At 46.4% G+C, this 25,246-nt stretch overlaps 1 protein-coding gene across 1 annotated transcript in view; it reads left to right on the top strand.

Annotated features, from left to right (window-relative positions):
* LOC121568790 (rho GTPase-activating protein 17) overlaps positions 1 to 25,246 on the top strand; it is an 82,968-nt gene that overhangs the window by 52,464 nt on the left and 5,258 nt on the right. Inside the window, 13 exon segments of the mRNA XM_041879216.2 lie at positions 14,754 to 14,830; positions 15,311 to 15,422; positions 15,603 to 15,679; positions 16,495 to 16,612; positions 19,498 to 19,566; positions 20,745 to 20,826; positions 21,633 to 21,760; positions 22,705 to 22,816; positions 23,109 to 23,190; positions 23,455 to 23,535; positions 23,659 to 23,772; positions 24,231 to 24,322; positions 24,478 to 24,595. Coding sequence (XP_041735150.2) covers positions 14,754 to 14,830; positions 15,311 to 15,422; positions 15,603 to 15,679; positions 16,495 to 16,612; positions 19,498 to 19,566; positions 20,745 to 20,826; positions 21,633 to 21,760; positions 22,705 to 22,816; positions 23,109 to 23,190; positions 23,455 to 23,535; positions 23,659 to 23,772; positions 24,231 to 24,322; positions 24,478 to 24,595 — 1,262 coding nt within the window.

Below are 25,246 nucleotides of genomic sequence, written 5' to 3' on the forward strand. Positions count from 1 at the left end.
TACTTTCTATCCTCCTACTACTGCCCTCTCTTCTATATCCTCTTCTCACCTCCCCTCTTCATCCACTCTACTCACCTCTCTCTTCTACCTTCTCACCTCTTCTATCTCTCTACTCCACCCTCTCCTCTTCTATCTCTCACTGCTCACCCTCTCTCTTCTATAACAACTCCTACTCACCCTCTCCTCTTCTATCACTCCTACTCACCCTCCTCACTCTTCTAGCTAATCCTTCTCAGCCTCTCTCTCCTATCCCTCTCTTCTCACCTCCCCTCTTCTATCTCTCCTTCTCACCCTCTCCTCTTCTCCTTCTCTACCCCTCCTACTATCCTCCTGCTCTCACCTTTCTCTCGCTCTTATCATCTCTCACCCCTCTCTCTTCTATCCTCTGCCACTCACCCTCTCCTCTTCTATCACTCCTTCTCACTCTCTCCTCTTCTTCACTCTCTCCTCTCTCCTCTTCCTATCATCTCCTTCTCTCCTCTCTCTTCTATCACTCCTACTCACCCTCTCTATCTATCCTCCACCTCACCCCTCTCTCTATCTCTCCTCTCCCTCTCCTCCTATCTCTCATTATCACCCTCTCTCTCTTCTATACTCTACCCACCCTCGCCTCTTCTATCACTATACCTACTCTCCCTTCTCCATCTTCTATCTCCATTCTCCTATCTCACCCTCTCCTATCGCTCCTACTCACCCTCTCTCTCTTCTATCTCTCCTTCTCACTTCCTCTCCTCTTCTATCACTCCTACTCACCCTCTCTCTTTCTATCACTCCCTGCTTCACCTCCCCTCTCTCCTCCTTACTCCCCTCCCTCTATCCTCCCTCTCACTCTCTCTTATATCTCTCCTTCTCTACCTCTCCTATTCTATCTCTCCTTCTCACCCTCTCCTCTTCTATCAGCTCCTACTCACCCTCTCCTCTTCTTCTTATTCTCCCTTCTCACCCTCTCCTCTTCTATCTGCTCCTTCTCACCCTCTCCTCTTCTATCTACTCCTTACTCACCCTCTCCTCTTCCATATCACTCTCTCCCTACTCCCCATTCTATCCACCCCCTGTAACCCTCACCTCTCTCCTCTTCTATCACTCCTACTCTTACTCACTCTCCTCTTCTATCATCCTACTCATCCCTCCTCTCTTCTACCTCTCTCCTTCTCACCCTCTCCTCTTCTATCTCTCCTTCTCACCCTCTCCTCTTCTATCCCCTACTCCCCCCTTCCCCCACTCACCCTCTCCTCTTCTATACTCCTACTCTCTTCTACCCTCCACCCTCTCCTTCTCTAACCCTCTCCTCTTCCTCTCTCCTTCTCACCCTCTCTCTTCTATATCCTCCTCACCCTCTCCTCTTCTATCTCCGCCTCACCTCTCTCCTCTTCTATCCCACCTACTCATCCCTTCTCCTACTCTACCCTCCCTCTTCCCCCTGTCTCTATCCTATCGCTCCTACATCACCTCTCATATCCTCTTCTATCTCTCCTATCTCACCCTCTATATTCTATCACTCCTTCTCTACCTCTCCTCTTCTATCTCTCTTCTCACTCTCTCTTCTATCCTCCTTCTCTTACCCTCTCCTCTTCTACTCATCCTACTCACCTCTCTCTCTTTCTGTCCCACTCCCTATCCTCTCCATCTGCCCATATCTCACTTTATATCTCCGCCTCTCCTCTTCTATCTACTCCTTCCTTACTCAGCCCTCTCCTCTTCTATCTCTCATTCTCTCCTCTCTCTCTTCTATCTCTCCTTCTCACCCTCTCCTCTTCTATCTCTCTCTTCTCAGCCTCTCCTCTTCTATCCTCTCTCACCCTCTCCTCTTCTATCTCTCACTTCTCTCCCTCTCCTCTTCCATCACTCCTGCTCGCCCTCTCCTCTTCTATCTCTCCTTCTCACCCTCTCCTCTTCTATCACTCCTACTCACCCTCTCCTCTTATATCGCTCCTCTCTCCCTCTCCTCTTCTATCTACTCCTACTCACCCCTCTCCTCTTCTATCACTCCTAGCTCTGCCTCTCATCTTCCTATCTCTCTACTCTTATATCTTTATCATCCTACTCCCTTCTCTCCTCTTCCTATCTCTCCTTCTCACCCTCTCCTCTCTATCACTCCTACTCACCCTCTCCTTTTTACCTCCTACTACTCCCTCTTCTATCACTCCCTCTCTCACCCATCTCCTCTTCTATCTCTGTCACCCTCTCTACCTCTCCTCTTCTATCTCTTCCTTCTCACCCTCTCATATTCTATCTCTCTCTTCCCCCTCCTCTTCTATCCTCTCACCCTCTCCATCTTCTATCCTCCCCTACTCACCTCTCTATACTTCATATCATCTCCTTCTATACTCCTCTTCTATCCTCCCTATACTCTACCTCCTCTTCTATCTCTCCTTCTCACCATCTCCTCTTCTCCTCCAACTCTGCTCCTCTCACCATCTTGTATCATTGCCCATATCACCCTTATTCTATCCATCATCTACTCTACCACTCTCCCTCTTCTCATCTGCTCCTACATCACCCTCATCCTCTCTCCTACTCCTCCTACTCACTCTTTCTCCTCTTCTATCATCTGCTCATAATAAATCTTCTATCTCTCCTGCTCACCCTCTCCTCTTCTATCCATCCTACTCACCCCCTCTCACATCTTCTATCCATCCTACTCTCACTCCTCTTCTATCATCCCTCTCACCCTCTTCTATCCTCCTGCTACTGCTCTCTTCCCTCAATCCCTCCTTCTCTGCACCACACTCTTCTCTCACTCTTACATCACTCCACTCACCCTCTTCTATCACTCCTACTCACCCTCCCCTCTTCTATCTCTCCCTTCCACCCTCTCCTCTTCTATCACTCCTACTCACCCCACTCTCCTTTTTATCACTCCTACTCACCCTCCCCTCTTCTATCACTCCTTCTCACCCTCTCTCTTCTATCCTCCTTCTCTACCTCTCTCTTATGCTCTCCTTCTCACCCTCTCCTTATATCTCTCCTTCTCCCTCTCCTGCCTCAATATCTCTATCTTCACCATCTCTCACTATATCTTCTATCCCACTACTCCTCCTCTTATCTCATCCTCCAACTCTGCCTCTTCTATCACTCATCTACCTCTCCTCCTTCTATCTACTCCTTCTCCACCCCCTCTCTCTCTTCTATATCCTACTCACCCTCCCTCTTGCATGCTCCTACTCTTCCTCTCCTCTTCTATCACTCACACCCTTCTCACACCACCCTCTCCTCTTCTATCACTCCCTACTCTACCTCTCCCCTCTTCTATCTCTCCTACTCACCCTCTCCTCTTCTACTCTCCTTCTCCATCTCCTCTTCTATCTATCTCTCACCCCTCTCCTCTTCTATCACTCCTACTCTTACCTCTCTCTTATCCTCTACTCACCCCCTCTCCTCTATCACCTCTCCTTCTCACCTCTCCTCTTCTCCACATAACCTCTACCTCTCCTCTTCTATCCTCCTACTCACCCTCTCTCTTCTATCTCTCTACTCACCCTCTCCTCTTCTATCACTCTTCTCACACCTCTCACCCTCTTCTATCCTCCTTCTCACCCTCCATCTTCTATCACTCCTCGGCCACTCCTCTTCTCTCTCCTTCTCACCTCTCTCGTCATCATACTACTCACCCTCTCCTCTTCTATCTCTCCTACTCACCCTCTCCTCTTCTATCTCTCCCTTCTCACCCTCTCCTCTTCTATCACTCCTACTCACCCTCTCCTCTTCCTATCCACTCCTCTCTACCTCTCTCCTCTTCTATCCACTCCTGCTCACACTCTCCTCTTCTATCCTCTCCTCACCTGTCATCTTTATCTCTCCCTTCTCACCTCTCCTCTTCTATCTCTCCTACTCACCTCTCCTCTTCCATCCTCCTACTCACCCCTCTCCTCTTCTATCCTCCCTACTCACCTCTCCTCTTTATCTCTCCTTCTCCCACCCTCTCCTCTTCTACCACCCCTCCTCCTCCCTCCCTCTTCTATCTCTCCTTCTCTACCTCTCCTCTTCTATCCTCTACTCCCACCCTCTCCTCTTCTTTCCTCCTTCTCACCTCCTCATCTATGCTCCTATCACCCACTCTCTCTGCTCACTCCTACTCACCCTCTCCTCTTCTATCTCTCCTTCTCATTCCTCTTCTATCACTCTACTCCCCTCTCCTTTTATCCCTGCTCACCCTTCCCTCTTCTATCATCCTATCACCCCCCTCTTCCATCACTCCTTCTCTACCTCTCCTCTTCTATCTCTCCTTCTCACCCTCTTCTCTCTCTATCACTCCATAACTCTACACCTCGCCTCTTCTATCTCTCCTACTCACCTCTCCTCTTCTATCTACATACGCTCTCGCCTCTCCTCTTCTATCACTCCTTCTCACCCTCTCCTCTTCTATACTCCTCCCTACTCACCCTCTCTCTTCTATCACTCCTACTCACCCTCTCCTCTTCACCATCCTCCTACTCACCATCCCTCTTCTATCCTCCTACTCACCCTCTTCTATCCTCCTACTCTGCCTCTCTCCTCTTCTATCACCCCTCTCACCCTCTCCATCTTCTATCACTCCTTCTCTCTACCTCTCCTCTTCATATCTCATCCTTTCTCGCCTCTGCCTCTTCTATCTCTCCTTCTCACCCTCTCCTCTTCTATCACTCCCTACTCACCCTCTCCATCTTCTATCATCCACTCACCCTCTCTCTTCTATCTCTGCTCCTTCTCACCCTCTCCTCTTCCTATCTCTCCTATCTTACACTCTCCTCTTCTATCACTCCTACTCCCGCCTCATATAAACCTTCTTCATCATCCTACATCACCCTCTCCTCTATCATCACTACTACTCCCTCTCCTCTTCTACTCTCCCTATCTAACCATCTCCTCTTCTATCATTACATACTCTCCTCTTCATATCTATCCTTCTCACCCTCTTTCCTCTTCTACTCTCCTTCCCTCCCTCTTCTATCCATCCTTCTCACCCTCTCTCTTCTATCCCCTCTCACCCTCTCCTCTTCTATCACTCCTATCTCGCCTCTCCTCTTCTATCTCTCTTTCTCACCCTATATAAATCTTCTGCTCTGACTTCTGCACCCTCTCCTCTTCTATCACTCTACTCACCCTCTCCTCTTCTATCCTCCTTCTCACACTATCTATTCTATCATCTCCCTCACCTCTCCCCTCTTCTATCACTCCTACTCACCCTCTCTTTCTATCACTCCTACTCCACCCTGTTTTTATCATCTTCTATCACTTACTCCCTCTCTCTTCTATCCTCCTACTCACATCTCCTCTTTATCACTCCTTCTACACTCTCCTCTTCTACTCTCTACCTCTCTCATTACTCTCTTTCTCACCCTCTCCTCTTTCTATCTCTCCTTTACTCACACCTCTCCTCTTATATCTCATACTCACCCTCTCTCCTCTTCCATCCTCCTCCCTACACTCTCTCCTCTATCTCTCACTCCTCACTCTCCCTCTTCTATCACTCCTTCTCACCCTCTCCTGCATACTCCTCCCCTGCTCACCCCTCTCCTCCTTCTATCACTCATACTCACCCTATAATAATCTTATAATCATCATTCCCTACTCAAGCCTCTCCATCTTCATATCACTCCTTCTCACTCTCTCCTCTTCTATATCATCCCCTACTCACCCTCTCCTCATTCATATCATCTCATAATAACCATCTTTATCCTCCTTCTCCACCTCTCATCTCTTCTATCTGCCTCCTTCACCTCTCTCTCTTCTCTCCTCTATCTCTACTCTTTTTCTTCTATCATCTCCTACTACCTCTCCTCTTCTATCTCTCCTTCTCACCTCTCCCTCTTCTATCACCCCTTCTCACCTCTCTCTCTTCTATCTCTCCTTCTCACCTCTCCCTCTTCTATCTCTCCTTCTCACCCTCTCCTCTTACCATCTCTCCCTTCTCACTCCTCTCTCTTCTATCACTCCTACCACCCTCTCCTCTTATCCTCCTACTCGTACCCTCTCCTTTTTGTTTCAGCCTCTCCTCTTCTACTCTCCTTCTCACCCCCTCTCCTCTTCTATCTCTCCTTCTCACCCTCTCCTCTTCTATCACTCCTTCTCACTCTCCTCTTCTATCTCTCCTTCTCACCCTCTCTCCTCTTTCTATCTCTCCTACTCACCCTCTCCTCTATACTATCTCTCCTACTCACCCTCTCCTCTTCTATCTCTCCCTTCCTCTACCTCTCCTCTTCTATCACTCCCTACTCACCCTCCCTCTCTTCGTATCTCTCCCTTCCAACCTCTCCTCTTCTATCACTCCTACTCACCCTCTCCTCTTCTTATCACCCTACTCACCCCTCTCCTCTTATATCACTCCTACTCACCCTCTTCTATCACTCTACTCACCCTCTCCTCTTCTATCTCTCCTTCTCAACCTCTCCTCTTCCATCCTCTCCTACTCACCCCCTCTCCTCTTCTATCACTCCTACTCTCCCTCCCCTCTTCTACTCACTCCTTCCATCTCCTCTTCTATCACTCCTACCTCACCCTCTCCTCTTCTATCTCTCCTTCTCAACCTCTCCTCTTCTATCCTCCTACTCACCCTCTCTCTCTTCTATCACTCCTACTCACCCTCTCTCTCTTATATCTCCCCTTACTCACCATCCCTCTTCTATCACTCCTACTCAACCCTCTCCTCTTCTATCTCTCCTTCTCACCCCTCTCCTCTTATATCTCTCTCCCCTTCTCACCCTCTCCTCTTCTATCACTCCCATCCCACCCTCTTCTCTTATATCACTCCTACTCACCCTCTACTTTTTATCACTCCCTACTCACCCTCTCCTCTTCCTACTCTCTCCTTCTCACCCTCTCTCCTCTTCTATCTCTCCTTCTCCACCCTCTCCTCTTCTTTCGCTCCTTCTCTACCTCTCCTCTTCTATCTCTCCTTCTCACCTCTCTCCTCTTATATCTACTCCTTCTCACCCCCTCTCCTCTTCTATCCTCCAACTGCCCCCTCTTCTCTTCTATCACTCCTACTCACCTCTCCTTTTTTGTCACTCCTACTCACCCTCTCCTCTTCTATCTCTCCTTCTCACCTCCTCTTCTATCTCTCCTTCTCACCTCTCCTCTTCTATCTCTCCTTCTCTACCTCTCCTCTTCTATCTCTCCTTCTCTACCCTCTCCTCTTCTATCTCTCCTACTCCACCCTCTCCTCTTCTATCTCTCCTACTCACCCTCTCCTCTTCTATCACTCCTTCTCTACCTCTCCCTCTTCTATCACTCCTACTCACCCTCTCCTCTTCTATCTCTCCTTCTCAACACTCTCCTCTTCATATCACTCCTCTCACCTCTCCTCTTCTATCACTCCTACTCCACCCTCTCCTCTTATATCTCTCCTACTCACCCTCTTCTATCACTCCTCTCTCACCCCTCTCCTCTTCTATCTCTCCTTCTCACCCTCTCCTCTTCTATCATCCTACTCCCTCTCTTTTTTATCACTCCTACTCACCCCCCCCTCTGTTATTATCTCCTCTCACCCTCTCCTCTTCTGCCTCCTTCCTCTCTCTTTATATCTCTTCCTTCTCACCCTCACATTCTATCTCTCCTTCTCACCCCCTCTTCTATAACGACTCTCACGTCTCCTCTCTCTATCACCTCCTACTCAGCCTCTCTCTCTTCTATCTCTCCCTTCTCACCTCTCCTCTTTATCCTCCTTCTTTACCTCTCCTCTTCTATCTCTCCTTCTCACCTCTCCTCTTCTATCGCTCCTCACTCACCTCTCTCTTCTATCGCTCCTACTCACCCCCTCCCTCTTCTATCACTCCTACTCACCCTGTTCTCTCACTCCTACTCACCCTCTCCTCTTCTATCACTCCTACTCACCCTCTCCTCTTCTATCACTCCTACTCACCCTCTCTCTTCTATCTCTCCTTCTCACCCTCTCCTCTTCTATCTCTCCTTCTCACCCTCTCCTCTTCTATCACTCCTACTCACCCTCTCCTCTTCTATCACTCCTACTCACCCTCTCCTCTTCTATCTCTCCTTCTCACCCTCTCCTCTTCTATCTCTCCTTCTCACCCTCTCCTCTTCTATCACTCCTACTCACCCTCGCCTCTTCTATCACTCCTACTCACCTTCTCCTCTTATATCACTCCTACTCACCCTCTTCTATCACTCCTACTCACCCTCTCTCTTCTATCTCTCCTTCCACCCTCTCTCTTCTATCACTCCTACTCACCCTCTCCTTTTTTATCACTCCTACTCACCCTCCCCTCTTCTATCACTCCTTCTCACCCTCTCCTCTTCTATCACTCCTTCTCTACCTCTCCTCTTATATCTCTCCTTCTCACCCTCTCATATTCTATCTCTCCTTCTCACCCTCTCCTCTTCTATAACTCCTACTCACCCTCTCCTCTTCTATCACTCCTACTCACCCTCTCCTCTTCTATCTCTCCTTCTCACCCTCTCCTCTTCTATCACTCCTACTCACCCTCTCCTCTTCTATCACTCCTACTCACCCTCTCCTCTTCTATCACTCCTACTCACCCTGTTCTATCACTCTTACTCACCCTCTCCTCTTCTATCACTCCTACTCACCCTCTCCTCTTCTATCACTCCTACTCACCCTCTCTCCTCTTCTATCTCTCCTTCTCACCCTCTCCTCTTCTATCTCTCCTTCTCACTCCTCTTCTATCACTCCTACTCACCCTCTCCTCTTCTATCACTCCTACTCACCTCTCCTCTTCTATCTCTCCTTCTCACCCTCTCCTCTTCTATCACTCCTCTACTCACCCTCTCCTTTTTATCACTCCTACTCACCCCTCTCCTTTTTATCACTCCTACTCACCCTCTCCTATTCTATCACTCCTTCTCACCCTCTCCTCTTCTATCTCTCCTTCTCACCCTCTCCTCTTCTATCACTCCTACTCACCCTCTCCTCTTCTATCACTCCTACTCACCCTCTCCTCTTCTATCACTCCTACTCACCCTCTCCTCTTCTATCACTCCTACTCACCCTCTCCTCTTCTATCTCTCCTTCTCACCCTCTCCTATTCTATCACTCCTTCTCTACCTCTCCTCTTCTATCTCTCCTTCTCACCCTCTCCTCTTCTATCACTCCTACTCACCCTCTCCTCTTCTATCACTCCTACTCACCCTCTCCTCTTCTATCACTCCTACTCACCCTGTTCTATCACTCCTACTCACCCTGTTCTATCACTCCTACTCAACCTCTCCTCTTCTATCACTCCTACTCACCCTCTCCTCTTCTATCTCTCCTTCTCACCCTCTCCTCTTCTATCTCTCCTTCTCACCCTCTCCTCTTCTATCACTCCTACTCACCCTCTCCTCTTCTATCACTCCTACTCACCCTCTCCTCTTCTATCACTCCTACTCACCCTCTCCTCTTCTATCACTCCTACTCACCCTCTCCTCTTCTATCTCTCCTTCTCACCCTCTCCTCTTCTATCACTCCTACTCACCCTCTCCTCTTCTATCGCTCCTTCTCACCCTCTCCTCTTCTATCACTCCTACTCACCCTCTCCTCTTCTATCACTCCTACTCACCCTCTCATCTTATATCACTCCTACTCACCCTCTTCTATCACTCCTACTCACCCTCTCCTCTTCTATCTCTCCTTCTCACCCTCTCCTCTTCTATCACTCCTACTCACCCTCTCCTTTTTTATCACTCCTACTCACCCTCCCCTCTTCTATCACTCCTTCTCACCCTCTCCTCTTCTATCACTCCTTCTCTACCTCTCCTCTTATATCTCTCCTTCTCCTACCCTCTCATATTCTATTCTCTCCTTCTCCACCCTCTCCTCTTCTATAACTCCTACTCACCCTCTCCTCTTCTATCACTCCTACTCACCCTCTCCTCTTCTATCTCTCCTTCTCAGCCTCTCCTCTTCTATCACTCCTTCTCTACCTCTCCTCTTCTATCTCTCCTTCTCACCCTCTCCTCTTCTATCACTCCTACTCACCCTCTCCTCTTGTATCACTCCTACTCACCCTGTTCTATCACTCCTACTCACCCTCTCCTCTTCTATCACTCCTACTCACCCTCTCCTCTTCTATCACTCCTACTCACCCTCTCCTCTTCTATCTCTCCTTCTCACCCTCTCCTCTTCTATCTCTCCTTCTCACCCTCTCCTCTTCTATCACTCCTACTCACCCTCTCCTCTTCTATCACTCCTACTCACCCTCTCCTCTTCTATCTCTCCTTCTCACCCTCTCCTCTTCTATCTCTCCTTCTCACCCTCTCCTCTTCTATCAGTCCTACTCACCCTCTCCTCTTCTATCACTCCTACTCACCCTCTCCTCTTATATCACTCCTACTCACCCTCTTCTATCACTCCTACTCACCCTCTCCTCTTCTATCTCTCCTTCCCACCCTCTCCTCTTCTATCACTCCTACTCACCCTCTCCTTTTTTATCACTCCTACTCACCCTCCCCTCTTCTATCACTCCTTCTCACCCTCTCCTCTTCTATCACTCCTTCTCTACCTCTCCTCTTATATCTCTCCTTCTCACCCTCTCATATTATATCTCTCCTTCTCACCCTCTCCTCTTCTATAACTCCTACTCACCCTCTCCTCTTCTATCACTCCTACTCACCCTCTCCTCTTCTATCTCTCCTTCTCAGCCTCTCCTCTTCTATCACTCCTTCTCTACCTCTCCTCTTCTATCTCTCCTTCTCACCCTCTCCTCTTCTATTACTCCTACTCACCCTCTCCTCTTCTATCACTCCTACTCACCCTCTCCTCTTCTATCACTCCTACTCACCCTGTTCTATCACTCCTACTCACCCTCTCCTCTTCTATCACTCCTACTCACCCTCTCCTCTTCTATCACTCCTACTCACCCTCTCCTCTTCTATCTCTCCTTCTCACCCTCTCCTCTTCTATCTCTCCTTCTCACCCTCTCCTCTTCTATCACTCCTACTCACCCCTCTCCTCTTCTATCACTCCTACTCACCCCCTCTCCTCTTCTATCTCTCCTTCTCACCCTCTCCTCTTCTATCACTCCTACTCACCCTCTCCTTTTTTATCACTCCTACTCACCCTCTCCTTTTTTATCACTCCTACTCACCCTCTCCTCTTCTATCACTCCTTCTCACCCTCTCCTCTTCTATCTCTCCTTCTCACCCTCTCCTCTTCTATCACTCCTCGACCTCTCCTCTTCTATCTCTCCTTCTCACCCTCTCCTCTTCTATCACTCCTACTCACCCTCTCCTCTTCTATCACTCCTACTCACCCTCTCCTCTTCTATCTCTCCTTCTCACCCTCTCCTCTATTATCACTCCTACTCACCGTCTCCTCTTCTATCACTCCTACTCACCCTCTCCTCTTCTATCACTCCTACTCACCCTCTCCTCTTCTATCACTCCTACTCACCCACTTCTATCACTCCTACTCACCGTCTCCTCTTCTATCACTCCTACTCACCCTCTCCTCTTCTATCACTCCTACTCACCCTCTCCTCTTCTATCACTCCTACTCACCCACTTCTATCACTCCTCCTCACCCTCTCCTCTTCTATCTCTCCTACTCACCCTCTCCTCTTCTATCACTCCTACTCACCCTCTCCTCTTCTATCACTCCTACTCACCCTCTCCTCTTCTATCTCTCCTTCTCATCCTCTCCTCTTCTATCACTCCTACTCACCCTCTCCTCTTCTATCTCTCCTTCTCACCCTCTCCTCTTCTATCACTCCTACTCACCCTCCCCTCTTCTATCACTCCTTCTCTACCTCTCCTCTTCTATCACTCCTACTCACCCTCTTCTCTTCTATCACTCCTTCTCTACCTCGCCTCTTCTATCTCTCCTACTCACCCTCTCCTCTTCTATCTCTCCTTCTCACCCTCTCCTCTTCTATCACTCCTACTCACCCTCTCCTCTTCTATCACTCCTACTCACCCTCTCCTCTTCTATCACTCCTACTCACCCTCTCCTCTTCTATCACTCCTACTCACCCTCTCCTCTTCTATCACTCCTACTCACCCTCTTCTATCACTCCTTCTCACCCTCTCCTCTTCTATCACTCCCTTTCACCCTCTCCTCTTCTATCACTCCTTCTCTACCTCTCCTCTTCTATCTCTCTTTCTCACCCTCTCCTCTTCTATCTCTACTTCTCACCCTCTCCTCTTCTATCACTCCTACTCACCCTCTCCTCTTCTATCACTCCTACTCACCCTCTCCTCTTCTATCTCTCCTTCTCACCCTCTCCTCTTCTATCACTCCTACTCACCCTCTCCTTTTTTATCACTCCTACTCACCCTCTCCTTTTTTATCACTCCTACTCACCCTCTCCTCTTCTATCACTACTTCTCACCCTCTCCTCTTCTATCTCTCCTTCTCACCCTCTCCTCTTCTATCACTCCTTCTCACCCTCTCCTCTTCTATCTCTCCTTCTCACCCTCTCCTCTTCTATCACTCCTACTCACCCTCTTCTATCACTCCTTCTCACCCTCTCCTCTTCTATCACTCCCTCTCACCCTCTCCTCTTCTATCACTCCTTATCTACCTCTCCTCTTCTATCTCTCTTTCTCACCCTCTCCTCTTCTATCTCTACTTCTCACCCTCTCCTCTTCTATCACTCCTACTCACCCTCTCCTCTTCTATCACTCCTACTCACCCTCTCCTCTTCTATCTCTCCTTCTCACCCTCTCCTCTTCTATCACTCCTACTCACCCTCTCCTTTTTTATCACTCCTACTCACCCTCTCCTTTTTTATCACTCCTACTCACCCTCTCCTCTTCTATCACTACTTCTCACCCTCTCCTCTTCTATCTCTCCTTCTCACCCTCTCCTCTTCTATCACTCCTTCTCACCCTCTCCTCTTCTATCTCTCCTACTCACCCTCTCCTCTTCTATCTCTCCTTCTCACCCTCTCCTCTTCTATCACTCCTACTCACCCTCTCCTCTTCTATCACTCCTACTCACCCTCTCCTCTTCCATCACTCCTACTCACCCTCTCCTCTTCTATCACTCCTACTCACCCTCTTCTATCACTCCTTCTCACCCTCTCCTCTTCTATCACTCCTACTCACCCTCTCCTCTTCTATCACTCATACTCACCCTCTCCTCTTCTATCACTCCTACTCACCCTCTCCTCTTCTATCACTCCTTCTCACCCTCTCCTCTTCTATCACTCCTACTCACCCTCTCCTCTTCTATCTCTCCTACTCACCCTCTACTCTTCTATCACTCCTTCTCCACCTCTCCTCTTCTATCACTCCTTCTCACCCTCTCCTCTTCTATCACTCCTTCTCTACCTCTCCTCTTCTATCACTCCTACTCACCCTCTCCTCTTCTATCTCTCCTTCTCACCCTCTCCTCTTCTATCACTCCTTCTCACCCTCTCCTCTTCTATCTCTCCTTCTCACCCTCTCCTCTTATATCTCTCCTTCTCACCCTCTCCTCTTCTATCACTCATACCCACCCTCTTCTCTTATATCACTCCTACTCACCCTCTCCTTTTTTATCACTCCTACTCACCCTCTCCTCTTCTATCTCTCCTTCTCACCCTCTCCTCTTCTATCTCTCCTTCTCACCCTCTCCTCTTCTATCACTCCTTCTCTACCTCTCCTCTTCTATCTCTCCTTCTCACCCTCTCCTCTTCTATCTCTCCTACTCACCCTCTCCTCTTCTATCTCTCCTACTCACCCTCTCCTCTTCTATCACTCCTTCTCTACCTCTCCTCTTCTATCACTCCTACTCACCCTCTCCTCTTCTATCACTCCTTCTCTACCTCTCCTCTTCTATCTCTCCTTCTCACCCTCTCCTCTTCTATCTCTCCTACTCACCCTCTCCTCTTCTATCACTCCTACTCACCCTCTCCTCTTCTATCACTCCTACTCACCCTCTCCTCTTCTATCTCTCCTACTCACCCTCTCCTCTTCTATCACTCCTTCTCTACCTCTCCTCTTCTGTCTCTCCTACTCACCCTCTCCTCTTCTATCACTCCTTCTCTACCTCTCCTCTTCTATCACTCCTACTCACCCTCTCCTCTTCTATCACTCCTTCTCTACCTCTCCTCTTCTATCACTCCTACTCACCCTCTACTCTTCTATCACTCCTACTCTACCTCTCCTCTTCTATCACTCCTTCTCTACCTCTCCTCTTCTATCTCTCCTTCTCTACCTCTCCTCTTCTATCTCTCCTTCTCTACCTCTCTTCTTCTCAGGGAGATGTGTTGTGAACAGCTCTTACCTCTAACTCAGACATCCACGTTAACCACATACTAATGTCAATGAAAGATGTGCAATTACTGTAATTTGAATTATTTCAAGTTAGGTTTGGAGCACTAGAGAAAGGAGACTGTGACAAGTTAGCCATCATCGCAATGAGTGATGTGGACAGACATGTGAAGTAGGCCTCTCTCCAAACCCTCCACTATCTTTCCAATCTACTGTTAGCCAGACCCGCCCCAGTGATGCAACATTACTGATATGACTGTCAATTCACTGTCATTACTTTCACTCCAGAATTGTCCTCTTATCTCGTGTTCGAAACATTATTTTTTTGTCGTCCAACATTTTTGCTTTGACTTGAGAAAGACAGCTACTCATGGTTCTTCAGAAGACCTAAGATGATAAAATATCTCATGGACAGGTACGGCTGAGAGTTTCCGTTTAGAGGCGTGGACACTTCACTAGTCTCATTAGTACAAACATGTATCCCTACAGAAGTTAATAGAGCATCTGACGCATTACACAAGATTTTTGTTCTAGGTGTCCAAGATGAAAGATGATACAGTAACATGTCTTGTGTTGAGCAATTGAACTACAAATCCCATGATGCCTTGTGTTTCCTGCCACAGAAAAAGCTCCCTCTGACAGCGCTGTCCCAGGCCATGCAGGATGGAGGAAGCCAGCTGGGGGAGGAGTCACTGATTGGGTGAGTGTGGAGCAATGACGGCAGACGTATATGGGGCCGGTTTCCCAGGTACAATGGAGATCCTCCATGCTTCTTAGTCCAAGACTAGGCTACATCTGTATTTGGGAAACCAGCCAATGATATCTATTGTTTGGACATGTTGAACATGCAGATTCAGAAATATTCCGTTGAGAAAGTTAGTCCATAAGCACAGAATATGAACAGATTCCAGGACTAAGCTAGTGAGAGTTATACAGGGATGGATATGGATGCTTAAAAGGCCTTTAATGTGTTTGTGGTATTCCTACAGTACCTATTACTCTCAGCTTTAGGAATGATAATGCAGTGATAACGGTGTCTCTCTCTCTCTCTCTGTCCTCTTTCTCTCTGTTTATCTGTGTATATGTGTGTGTTTACGTGTGCTTGTGTGCATGCATGCATGTCTCTGTGTGTGTCTATGTGTCTTTCTCAATATCTCTCTATGTGTGTGTGTGTTGGCAGTAAGATGATGGATGTGTGTGGGGAGGCAGAGAGCAGACTAGCGTCTGAGCTGATGCAACACGAGGTCCAGCTAGAGAGAGAGATACTGGAACCTCTCAACCAGCTAGCAGAGGTGACCACCAACACTCTCCATATCTTACCCTGGCATTGATAACACTGAGCATGTCAATGGTGATCAAGTAATACAGATCCCAAGGTCATTTCACCTTGCTTCTGTTTTAACACAGTACTGTTTTACTACATAATACATGTTTTCACTACAATAAAACGTGTTACTCCCATACCTACCCAGGTGGACATTCCCAACATCCTGAAACAGAGGAAACAGCTGGCTAAGCTAGTCCTAGACTATGACTCAGCCAGAGCCAGGTACTGTACTAGAACCCCAGAGCCAGGTACTGGACTAGAACCCCAGAGCCAGGTACTGGACTAGAACCCCAGAGCCAGGTACTGGACTAGAACCCCAGAGCAATGTACTGGATTAGAACCCCAGAGCCAGGTACTGGACTAGAACCCCAGAGCCAGGTACTGGACTAGAACCCCAGAGCCAGGTACTGGACTAGAACCCCAGAGCCAGGTACTGGACTAGAACCCCAGTGCCAGGTACTGGACTAGAATCCCAGAGCCAGGTACTGGACTAGAACCCCAGAGCCAGGTACTGTACTAGAACCCCAGAGCCAGGTACTGGACTAGAACCTCAGAGCCAGGTACTGGACTAGAACCCCAGAGCCAGGTACTGGACTAGAACCCCAGAGCCAGGTACTGGACTAGAACCCCAGAGCCAGGTACTGTACTAGAACCCCAGAGCCAGGTACTGGACTAGAACCCCAGAACCAGGTACTGGACTAGAACCCCAGAGCCAGGTACTGGACTAGAACCCCAGAGCCAGGTACTGGACTAGAACCCCAGAGCAATGTACTGGATTAGAACCCCAGAGCCAGGTACTGGACTACAACCCCAGAGCCAGGTACTGGACTAGAACCCCAGAGCTAGGTACTGGACTAGAACCCCAGAGCCAGGTACTGGACTAGAACCCCAGAGCCAGGTACTGGACTAGAACCCCAATCATAAGGCTATGCCAAATACAAGTTGTATGTGCATTTCTCAAGTAAAGATTTGACTCTATGTGTACATGTAGATGAGACAAAGTTCCAAATCTCCATAATATATATTTTTTGCTCCAGGTGGTTGCAGGCAAGCAAGTCTATTCACTTTTCTACCAACAACCAGGCCACGGCCGCCAAGGCAGAGACTCTCAAAGACGAGATGGACGAGGCCCTGAACAAAGTGGAGATGTGCAAGGTAGGTAGTGGTTTTTACAGATGGATTCGCCATATCAAGTGTCTCCGCTAAAATGTTCGATTTTATAGCGTATTGAACTTATATTATTTATCATTTAAGGGAGAATGATATATATATATTGGCACCAAATGTGCACATACAACAGAGGATGTAATTGGTGGGCAAAGTGGTAGAAACAGGTTTCCAGGGCATTTTGCAGGTTTCCAGCACTATGAAAAAACTCTCAGTAAAAAGGGAAGTCTAGGGACAGTACAGGGCAGCATGAGAGCACACACCTGGTATTCCCACTATTCCTAGATGACCTTGGGAAGTTGGGAATACCTTCCTGCTCTAATGACTGGAGGTAAAGTTGAAAAGATGGCGGCACATTCCAGCTAAGGCTTCTTAATCATGACAGGATCATATCTGATGACCTGGCTGAACAGAGGGTTATTGTGACAGAGCCTGACATACATGTTATTAGGGCTATGTTATTAAAGGGTTGTGACTGTGCTGTCAGTTACCTATACATGCTATTCATATTGTTAGGTTCTATGTTCTGGTTCAATAATCCAGACAGATACCAAAGAAAGCTCAGGCTAGATTTATTAACCACACTGGGTGTTGCAGCTTCAAGACAAGATACAACTTCACAAGCACATATATCTATAACCTCCGACTAGGCCCCCCTTCCCAAACAGAACCCCCTGGGCTGGGCAGGTGGTGTTATCGACCCAGCTTGAGTCCGGTACTCCTCCACGCCTCTCACAGGACTTCTTATCAGTCAGGAGAGGCCTTCAGTTATAGGGAGTGCACATTCTTGCAGTCTACCACGGTCCACTAGATAATTACTCTTCTCATACACAAACAGCTTAAACCTAACACTACTTTTATATATATACAGTGAGGGAAAAAAGTATTTGATCCCCTGCTGATTTTGTACATTTGCCCACTGACAAAGACATGATCAGTCTATAATTTTAATGGTAAGTTTATTTGAACAGTGAGAGACAGAATAACAACAAAAAAATCCAAAAAAACGCATGTCAAACATTTTATAAATTGATTTGCATTTTAATGAGGGAAATAAGTATTTGACCCCTCTGCAAAACATGACTTAGTACTTGGTGGCAAAACCCTTGTTGGCAATCACAGAGGTCAGAAGTTTCTTGTAGTTGGCCACCAGGTTTGCACACATCTCAGGAGGGATTTTGTCCCACTCCTCTTTGCAGATCTTCTCCAAGTCATTAATGTTTCGAGGCTGACGTTTGGCAACTCGAACCTTCAGCTCCCTCCACAGATTTTCTATGGGATTAAGGTCTGGAGACTGGCTAGGCCACTCCAGGACCTTAATGTTCTTCTTCTTGAGCCACTCCTTTGTTGCCTTGGCCGTGTGTTTTGGGTCATTGTCATGCTGGAATACCCATCCACGACCCATTTTCAATGTCCTGGCTGAGGCAAGGAGGTTCTCACCCAAGATTTGACGGTACATGGTGCCGTCCATCGTCCTTTTGATGCGGTGAAGTTGTCCTGTCCCCTTAACAGAAAAACACCCCCAAAGCATAATGTTTCCACCACCATGTTTGACGGTGGGGATGGTGTTCTTGGGGTCATAGGCAGCATTCCTCCTCCAAACACGGCGAGTTGAGTTGATGCCAAAGAGCTCCATTTTGGTCTCATCTGACCACAACACTTTCACCCAGTTCTCCTCTGAATCATTCAGATGTTCATTGGCAAACTTCAGACGGGCCTGTATATGTGCTTTCTTGAGCAGGGGGACCTTGTGGGCGCTGCAGGATTTCAGTCCTTCACGGCGTAGTGTGTTACCAATTGTTTTCTTGGTGACTATGGTCCCAGCTGCCTTGAGATCATTGACAAGATCATCCCGTATAGTTCTGGGCTGATTCCTCACCGTTCTCATGATCATTGCAACTCCACGAGGTGAGATCTTGCATGGAGCCCCAGGCCGAGGGAGATTGACAGTTATTTTGTGTTTCTTCCATTTGCAAATAATCACACCAACTGTTGTCACCTTCTCACCAAGCTGCTTGGCGATGGTCTTGTAGCCCATTCCAGCCTTGTGTAGGTGTACAATCTTGTCCCTGACATCCTTGGAGAGCTCTTTGGTCTTGGCCATGGTGGAGAGTTTGGAATCTGATTGATTGATTGCTTCTGTGGACAGGTGTCTTTTATACAGGTAACAAACTGAGATTCGGAGCACTCCCTTTAAGAGTGTGCTCCTAATCTCAGCTCATTACCTGTATAAAAGACACCTGGGAGCCAGAAATCTTTCTGATTGAGAGGGGGTCAAATACTTATTTCCCTCATTAAAATGCAAATCAATTTATAAAATTTTTGACATGCGTTTTTCTGGATTTTTTTGTTGTTATTCTGTCTCTCACTGTTCAAATAAACCTACCATTAAAATTATAGACTGATCATTTCTTTGTCAGTGGGCAAACGTACAAAATCAGCAGGGGATCAAATACTTTTTTCCCTCACTGTATATGTGCTGTATCCTCATATTAAAAGGATATAGTGGTATAAAACAGTGAAGATATTAGACAGTGTTATAGAACAGTAATTACGATCTACCAGCTCTAACTCCAGACAACTGTCTCCTATTCAACCCTTATGGAAGCATTCTTGCCCTCAGAGACAGGCCCCCTTTGTACTTTCCCTCTGCCCAAATACAATGGACATAGATTATTCCATCTAAACCATGACACAATAATTACTACTGCTAGGCTAATTTTACAATTATATTAAAATGGGCTCAAGTCCATATGCAACAATATTATTAATGCATATTTCACTGGGTGATTGGGTAAAAAGCGGGTTGAAAATTGAAGTGTACACCACATTTGGAGGGACAAAATGCTAATGTTCACGTCTTCCTTCCTAAGGACCAGCTGTCTGCTGACATGTATAACTTCTCCTCCAAGGAGGGAAACTACGCCCGCTACTATGTCATTGTGAGTATTCTTCATCCTGACTATATCACAAGCTCATCATCATCATCATCATTTCATTCAGATCACATTTGACCCACAATATCTCATGAATTGAAATGTTATGTTAAGAGTGGGGTAGTATTGGATTGAATAACGTTCTTGTCCCACAGGGAATTTAAGGTGTGGCATTTGGAATAAATTGAAGGCACAATATGTGATGCCATGTGAATGTGTGTGATGCCATGTGAATGTGTGTGATACCATGTAAATGTGTGTGATACCATGTGAATGTGTGTGATACCATGTGAATGTGTGTGATACCATGTGAATGTGTGTGATACCATGTGAATGTGTGTGATACCATGTGAATGTGTGTGATACCATGTGAATGTGTGTGATGCCATGTGAATGTGTTTAATGCCATGTAAATGTGTGTGATGCCAATTGAATGTGTGTGATACCATGTGAATGTGTGTGATGCCATGTGAATGTGTGTGATGCCATATGAATGTGTGTGATGCCATGTGAATGTGTGTGATACCATGTGAATGTGTGTGATGCCATGTGAATGTGTGTGATGCCATGTGAATGTGTGTGATGCCATGTGAATGTGTGTGATGCCATGTGAATGTGTGTGATGCCATGTGAATGTGTGTGATACCATGTGAATGTGTGTGATGCCATGTGAATGTGTGTGATGCCATGTGAATGTGTGTGATGCCATGTGAATGTGTGTGATACCATGTGAATGTGTGTGATGCCTTGTGAATGTGTGTGATACCATGTGAATGTGTGTGATGCCATGTAAATGTGTGTGATGCCATGTGAATGTGTGTGATGCCATGTGAATGTGTGTGATGCCATGTGAATGTGTGTGATGCCATGTGAATGTGTGTGATGCCATGTGAATGTGTGTGATGCCATGTGAATGTGTGTGATACCATGTGAATGTGTGTGATGCCATGTGAATGTGTGTGATGCCATGTGAATGTGTGTGATACCATGTAAATGTGTGTGATGCCATGTGAATGTGTGTGATACCATGTGAATGTGTGTGATACCATGTGAATGTGTGTGATGCCATGTGAATGTGTGTGATGCCATGTGAATGTGTGTGATACCATGTGAATGTGTGTGATGCCATGTGAATGTGTGTGATGCCTTGTGAATGTGTGTGATACCATGTGAATGTGTTTCAGTTGGTAGAGGCCCAGGCCGACTACCACAGGAGGTCTCTGGCTGCTCTGGAAGGAGTCCTGCCGACCATACAGGCACAGAAAGGTAAAGGAAACCTTAATGAATCAAAACCTGTTAACACAATTTTCTTGATAAAATAATGCACATTTGGATTAATATGCTCAAGAGACTAAGGTAAAAAATCAAGTAATAATAATAAATTAAACTGAATGTTGATTCATAATGCTTTCTCACTGCATGCAATGAATGTTTTGACTGCATCACCTTGGTCAGATATATTTTACCTCTAATCAACAGTCTCTTTCATTTCAAAGCCAGTATTCACAAAGCACAGCCAACTATTCATGTAATGTTAAGTAGGAAACGGAGTCTGGTAAAGGTTTGTTATAAAAATAGAAAATCTCAAGTGACATAACTGACGTCAGTTTGTTAAGTCTTGGCACTTCATTGCCTTAGCAGTAAAACAAAGCGGTGCTAATGAGCAGTTTTTCTCGGACTTAATGAAACAGGAATTGGATTGAATCAGGTTCAATTTGATTTGAGTGAAAACGGCTCTATTGTCTTAAAAACATCTACAGTCACATCTGGACCCGTAACTCCCCTGTCCATATAAAGCTGATTCATTATGAACTAAAAGTCTAAACAGATCCTTGATCAGCAGTCCTATTCTGAGCGCTTTTTGAATAGAGGCCCTGGTGTCACTCAGATAAATTAATTACATTTGCTAAGATGAAGTTGGTTATTAGTGAGCAATCGGTTAATCTGTTAATCGTACTCTAAAATGACAGGAATAACCTAGCAGAGTCAGAACAGAATCTCTGTTTCCTCACATACTGTTCATGATAATGAAACTGACCTACGCCGGCGGCCATTTTGTGCCCTGTGTACAGACTCGTGGGTGGAGAAGCCTGCGTACGGCACGGCTCTGGAAGAGCACCTGAAGAGGAGTAACCGTGAGATCGCCCTGCCCTTAGAGGCCTGTGTCATGATGCTGCTGGAGACTGGCATGAAGGAGGAGGTAACCATCACCATGATGATGATGGTGAAAAGAATGGACTAGCGCAGGGATCATCAACTAGAGTTTTTCTTGAGTGGATGTTCAGGGGGCCAGAACATAATTACAAATAATTTGTACACTTCAAATTGACCGCAATAAGCCCAAATAGATATAATATTTGACTAAAACATAATAATTTCAAACCTTCCTTACATTTGTATATGATCAAATACAGTATAGCTCTCTATTATGCGTGGGAATACTTTGGAACAGACTTCCAAAATTAAAAGCACTTGGAGCTGATTTCCTGGTGTTTTTACAGTCTTTTATGTCCAACAAAAAACTTGTGGGGACAATTAAAATAATTTGGCCCACCGGCCACCAGTTGGGGAACCCTGGGCTAGCGTTTTTATAGTGCTTCTCACTAGGTCTCAATGCACTACTAGTTATTGAGGGTAAGTCACCCTATCCATATCTAATATGTAGCAAACTACCAACATGTTACTGTTACAGACAGAAGACTAGACAATTGCCATTTCACAGACATGCTGAGTAAGAGCCTGCAGTCTAGTACTGATGACATCTGTGGTCTGGTTCTTTGGTTGGTTAGCCAGCCTCGTGCCTTGGAGGGAAGCTTTCAACTGTAACACTTTCGTTTTTATTTTTTACAGACAACCTCAACCTCAAAGACTCGTATCTCTATAGATGTGAAATGATGGTATCTATTTTCTCCCTCCTTCCTTCTCCTTGTCTCAGTCATACCAGACCAGACGGCCTTCTCTAATATTAGAACAGAAAGCAGACATCCATTTCCCCCTCAAAGAGCTTCTCAGTTCAATTCAAATGGGCATTTTTTATCATTTATATTTGTATCTAACCATGGTTAGTTTGTTGAGAACCAGTTCTCATTTGCTATGAAGACAAAACCATTTACAAACTTTAATAATGTATCTCTCTCTTCTCAGGGTCTGTTCCGAATCGCTGCTGGGGCCTCCAAACTAAAGAAGCTGAAGGCAGCGCTGGACTGTTCCACCTCCCAGTTAGAGGAGTTTTACTCTGACCCCCATGCTGTAGCTGGTATGACCCATTTCCCTTACATCACTCAGTAAAGTTGTTTTCGTTCCCCTTGACTCTCAATAGTCTATGCAGGGGTTGAATTTGGAGGTGCGGAGGGGAAGACAATACAAACTGCAGTCTTTGGATTTGAGAGAGTATTCAGTCCAGTGGGAATGGTGTATATTTCAGTTGAAAATTATCATGTATTTTAGGTGGACAGTCCCACTACTTCGAAAAGCACAATTGAACCCCATTCAGTTCATGTACTATAATGCACCATGTTTGTGGTTGTGTTGTCCCTGTCTCTGTCCAGGAGCTCTGAAGTCTTACCTCAGAGAGCTGCCTGAACCCCTTATGACCTTCGCACTGTATGACGAGTGGACACAAGCCTCCAAGTAATAATACCACATATTCACCTGTGTACACATTCATTCACTGTCATGGTCGTATTCAATAGGCACAAAACGGAAGAAAACAGACCGAAACGTGGAGGTACTACCTGAATTGGCCAATAAGAAATGCTCATTTTGGTTTTCTGTTGCAAAGCGTTTTGCTATGGTGTGCCCTAATGAATACGACCCAAACCCAACAGGTGTTTATTATAGAGACTGTGAAACATTGTACCATCTTATTTGTGTATGTAATGTTGTGTTGTACAGTGTGTCTGACACAGACAGGAGGCTTCAAGCTTTGTGGGTGGCGTGTGACGGTTTGCCAAAGAACCACAAGGCCAACTTCAGGTGAGTGTCATGCTGGAAACATTTAAACGTCCACCACTCCAATGATATGCTCCCAGAAGTGATTTATTTATGAGATGCGCAGAAGGTCAATGGTTCATTCCCCTTTTGGGATTTTGTTTGCAGGTATCTGGTAAAGTTCCTAGCCAAGCTGGCCCAGGACAGTGAGGTGAATAAGATGACTCCCAGTAACATCGCCATAGTGCTGGGACCCAACCTGCTCTGGTCCAAGACTGAGGGGTGAGCAGTACACTGAGGAGGATATACAACATCCATCCCATGCATCAAAAAGAAAAGACCAAGGCACTCTTCATTGAATTAATAGAAATTCCTTTATTTGTATGGCATGTTCAATGGAAACAAAGATAACACATTTCAAATCTTTGTTTCCATTGAACATGCCATACCAATAAAGGCATTTTAATTAATTATATGAAGAGAGCCTTGATCCTCCTTTCTTTGTGATGACCCATTTACCCCTTTTACCAAAGAGCACCTTCTGTCTACAGAAACCTACTATTGTGTACCTTAGCAACGCTTCCTGCCTTATTTATTTCTACAAATCCATCCCTTGCATTTGAGTTCAATAATTAGCATGAATAGTGTTGTACAGTACATAGATACAGTAGTTAATTTCCTAACAACAGATTTTGCTTGATGTTTCATTGATCTCTCTCTCTCTCTCCCTGTATCCTCAGGACTCTGGCAGAGATGGCTGCTGCTACCTCTGTCCATGTGGTGGCCATCATAGAACCCATCATCCAGCACGCTGACTGGTTCTTCCCAGATGGTAAGCGACCTCTACTTGTACCTGGGAAGGGATTGTGTTACAGAAAGTCTTTATCTAAGTGACTATGTTACTCCTAAGTTACTCCTCACGTGACATAGAACAGGAAATGCCCTTTGTCTTGCTTGCTGACCTCTCTGTGTTTCACTTCTCATCAGACGTGGACTTCAACGTGTCGGGCATGTTCGTGGCCATGACCCCTGAACCTGACCCGGGACCTTTCGAGAGGCGACACCCCAGCAGCCTGGTGGACGGGGACAGTCCCCGCAAAGACAGGTACCTGTCCTACCCCCGTAGCAACCCCCGTCCCAGCCCAGGTCTCATCCCCCATCCCCGGACACTGACCAGGCAGGAGTCCAGGGGGGCAGCAGCCGTCTCAGCCCTCTATGTAGTGGCTGACGAGTCCATCACGGTCAAAGAAACGCCCGCTGGGGAGCAGGAACAGCCGATGCCACTGCCTTCTTAACGAAGTCCAACCTATACACTAGGAGACAGTTTGTGAATCCAGAATCCCAGTTTCTGAAAGTCCATTCCAATTCCAATGTGTTTGTGTGTGTTATGACACTACAGTATTGCCGATATGTAAGATGATTGTAGAAAGGAACCAATAAAATGTGTTTAAACCGAGGACAGTGGTGAACGTGATGAATAACCACACTTTCTCACTAAGAATTGTTCTTAAATTAACACATGTTTCAGGAGATATAAGGATTAACTCTCACTTGTCTTGAATCACACTTTTATCAAGCTGTGTCACAAAACAATGTTTAACACTTTGAACATCCTATATGCCACTCTCTATTAAAGCCTAGGTTTTAGGTTACTGGTTGTATGTTTTGTGTCACTCTATTCTGTTGTCATGGCATCTATCTATACTCTCGCTGTAAGAAACGGCAGGAGCTCAAAGTTCACTAGTTCGAAGGTCAC

The sequence above is a fragment of the Coregonus clupeaformis genome, chromosome 7 (genome assembly GCF_020615455.1).
Source record: "Coregonus clupeaformis isolate EN_2021a chromosome 7, ASM2061545v1, whole genome shotgun sequence".
Taxonomy (NCBI): domain Eukaryota; kingdom Metazoa; phylum Chordata; class Actinopteri; order Salmoniformes; family Salmonidae; genus Coregonus; species Coregonus clupeaformis.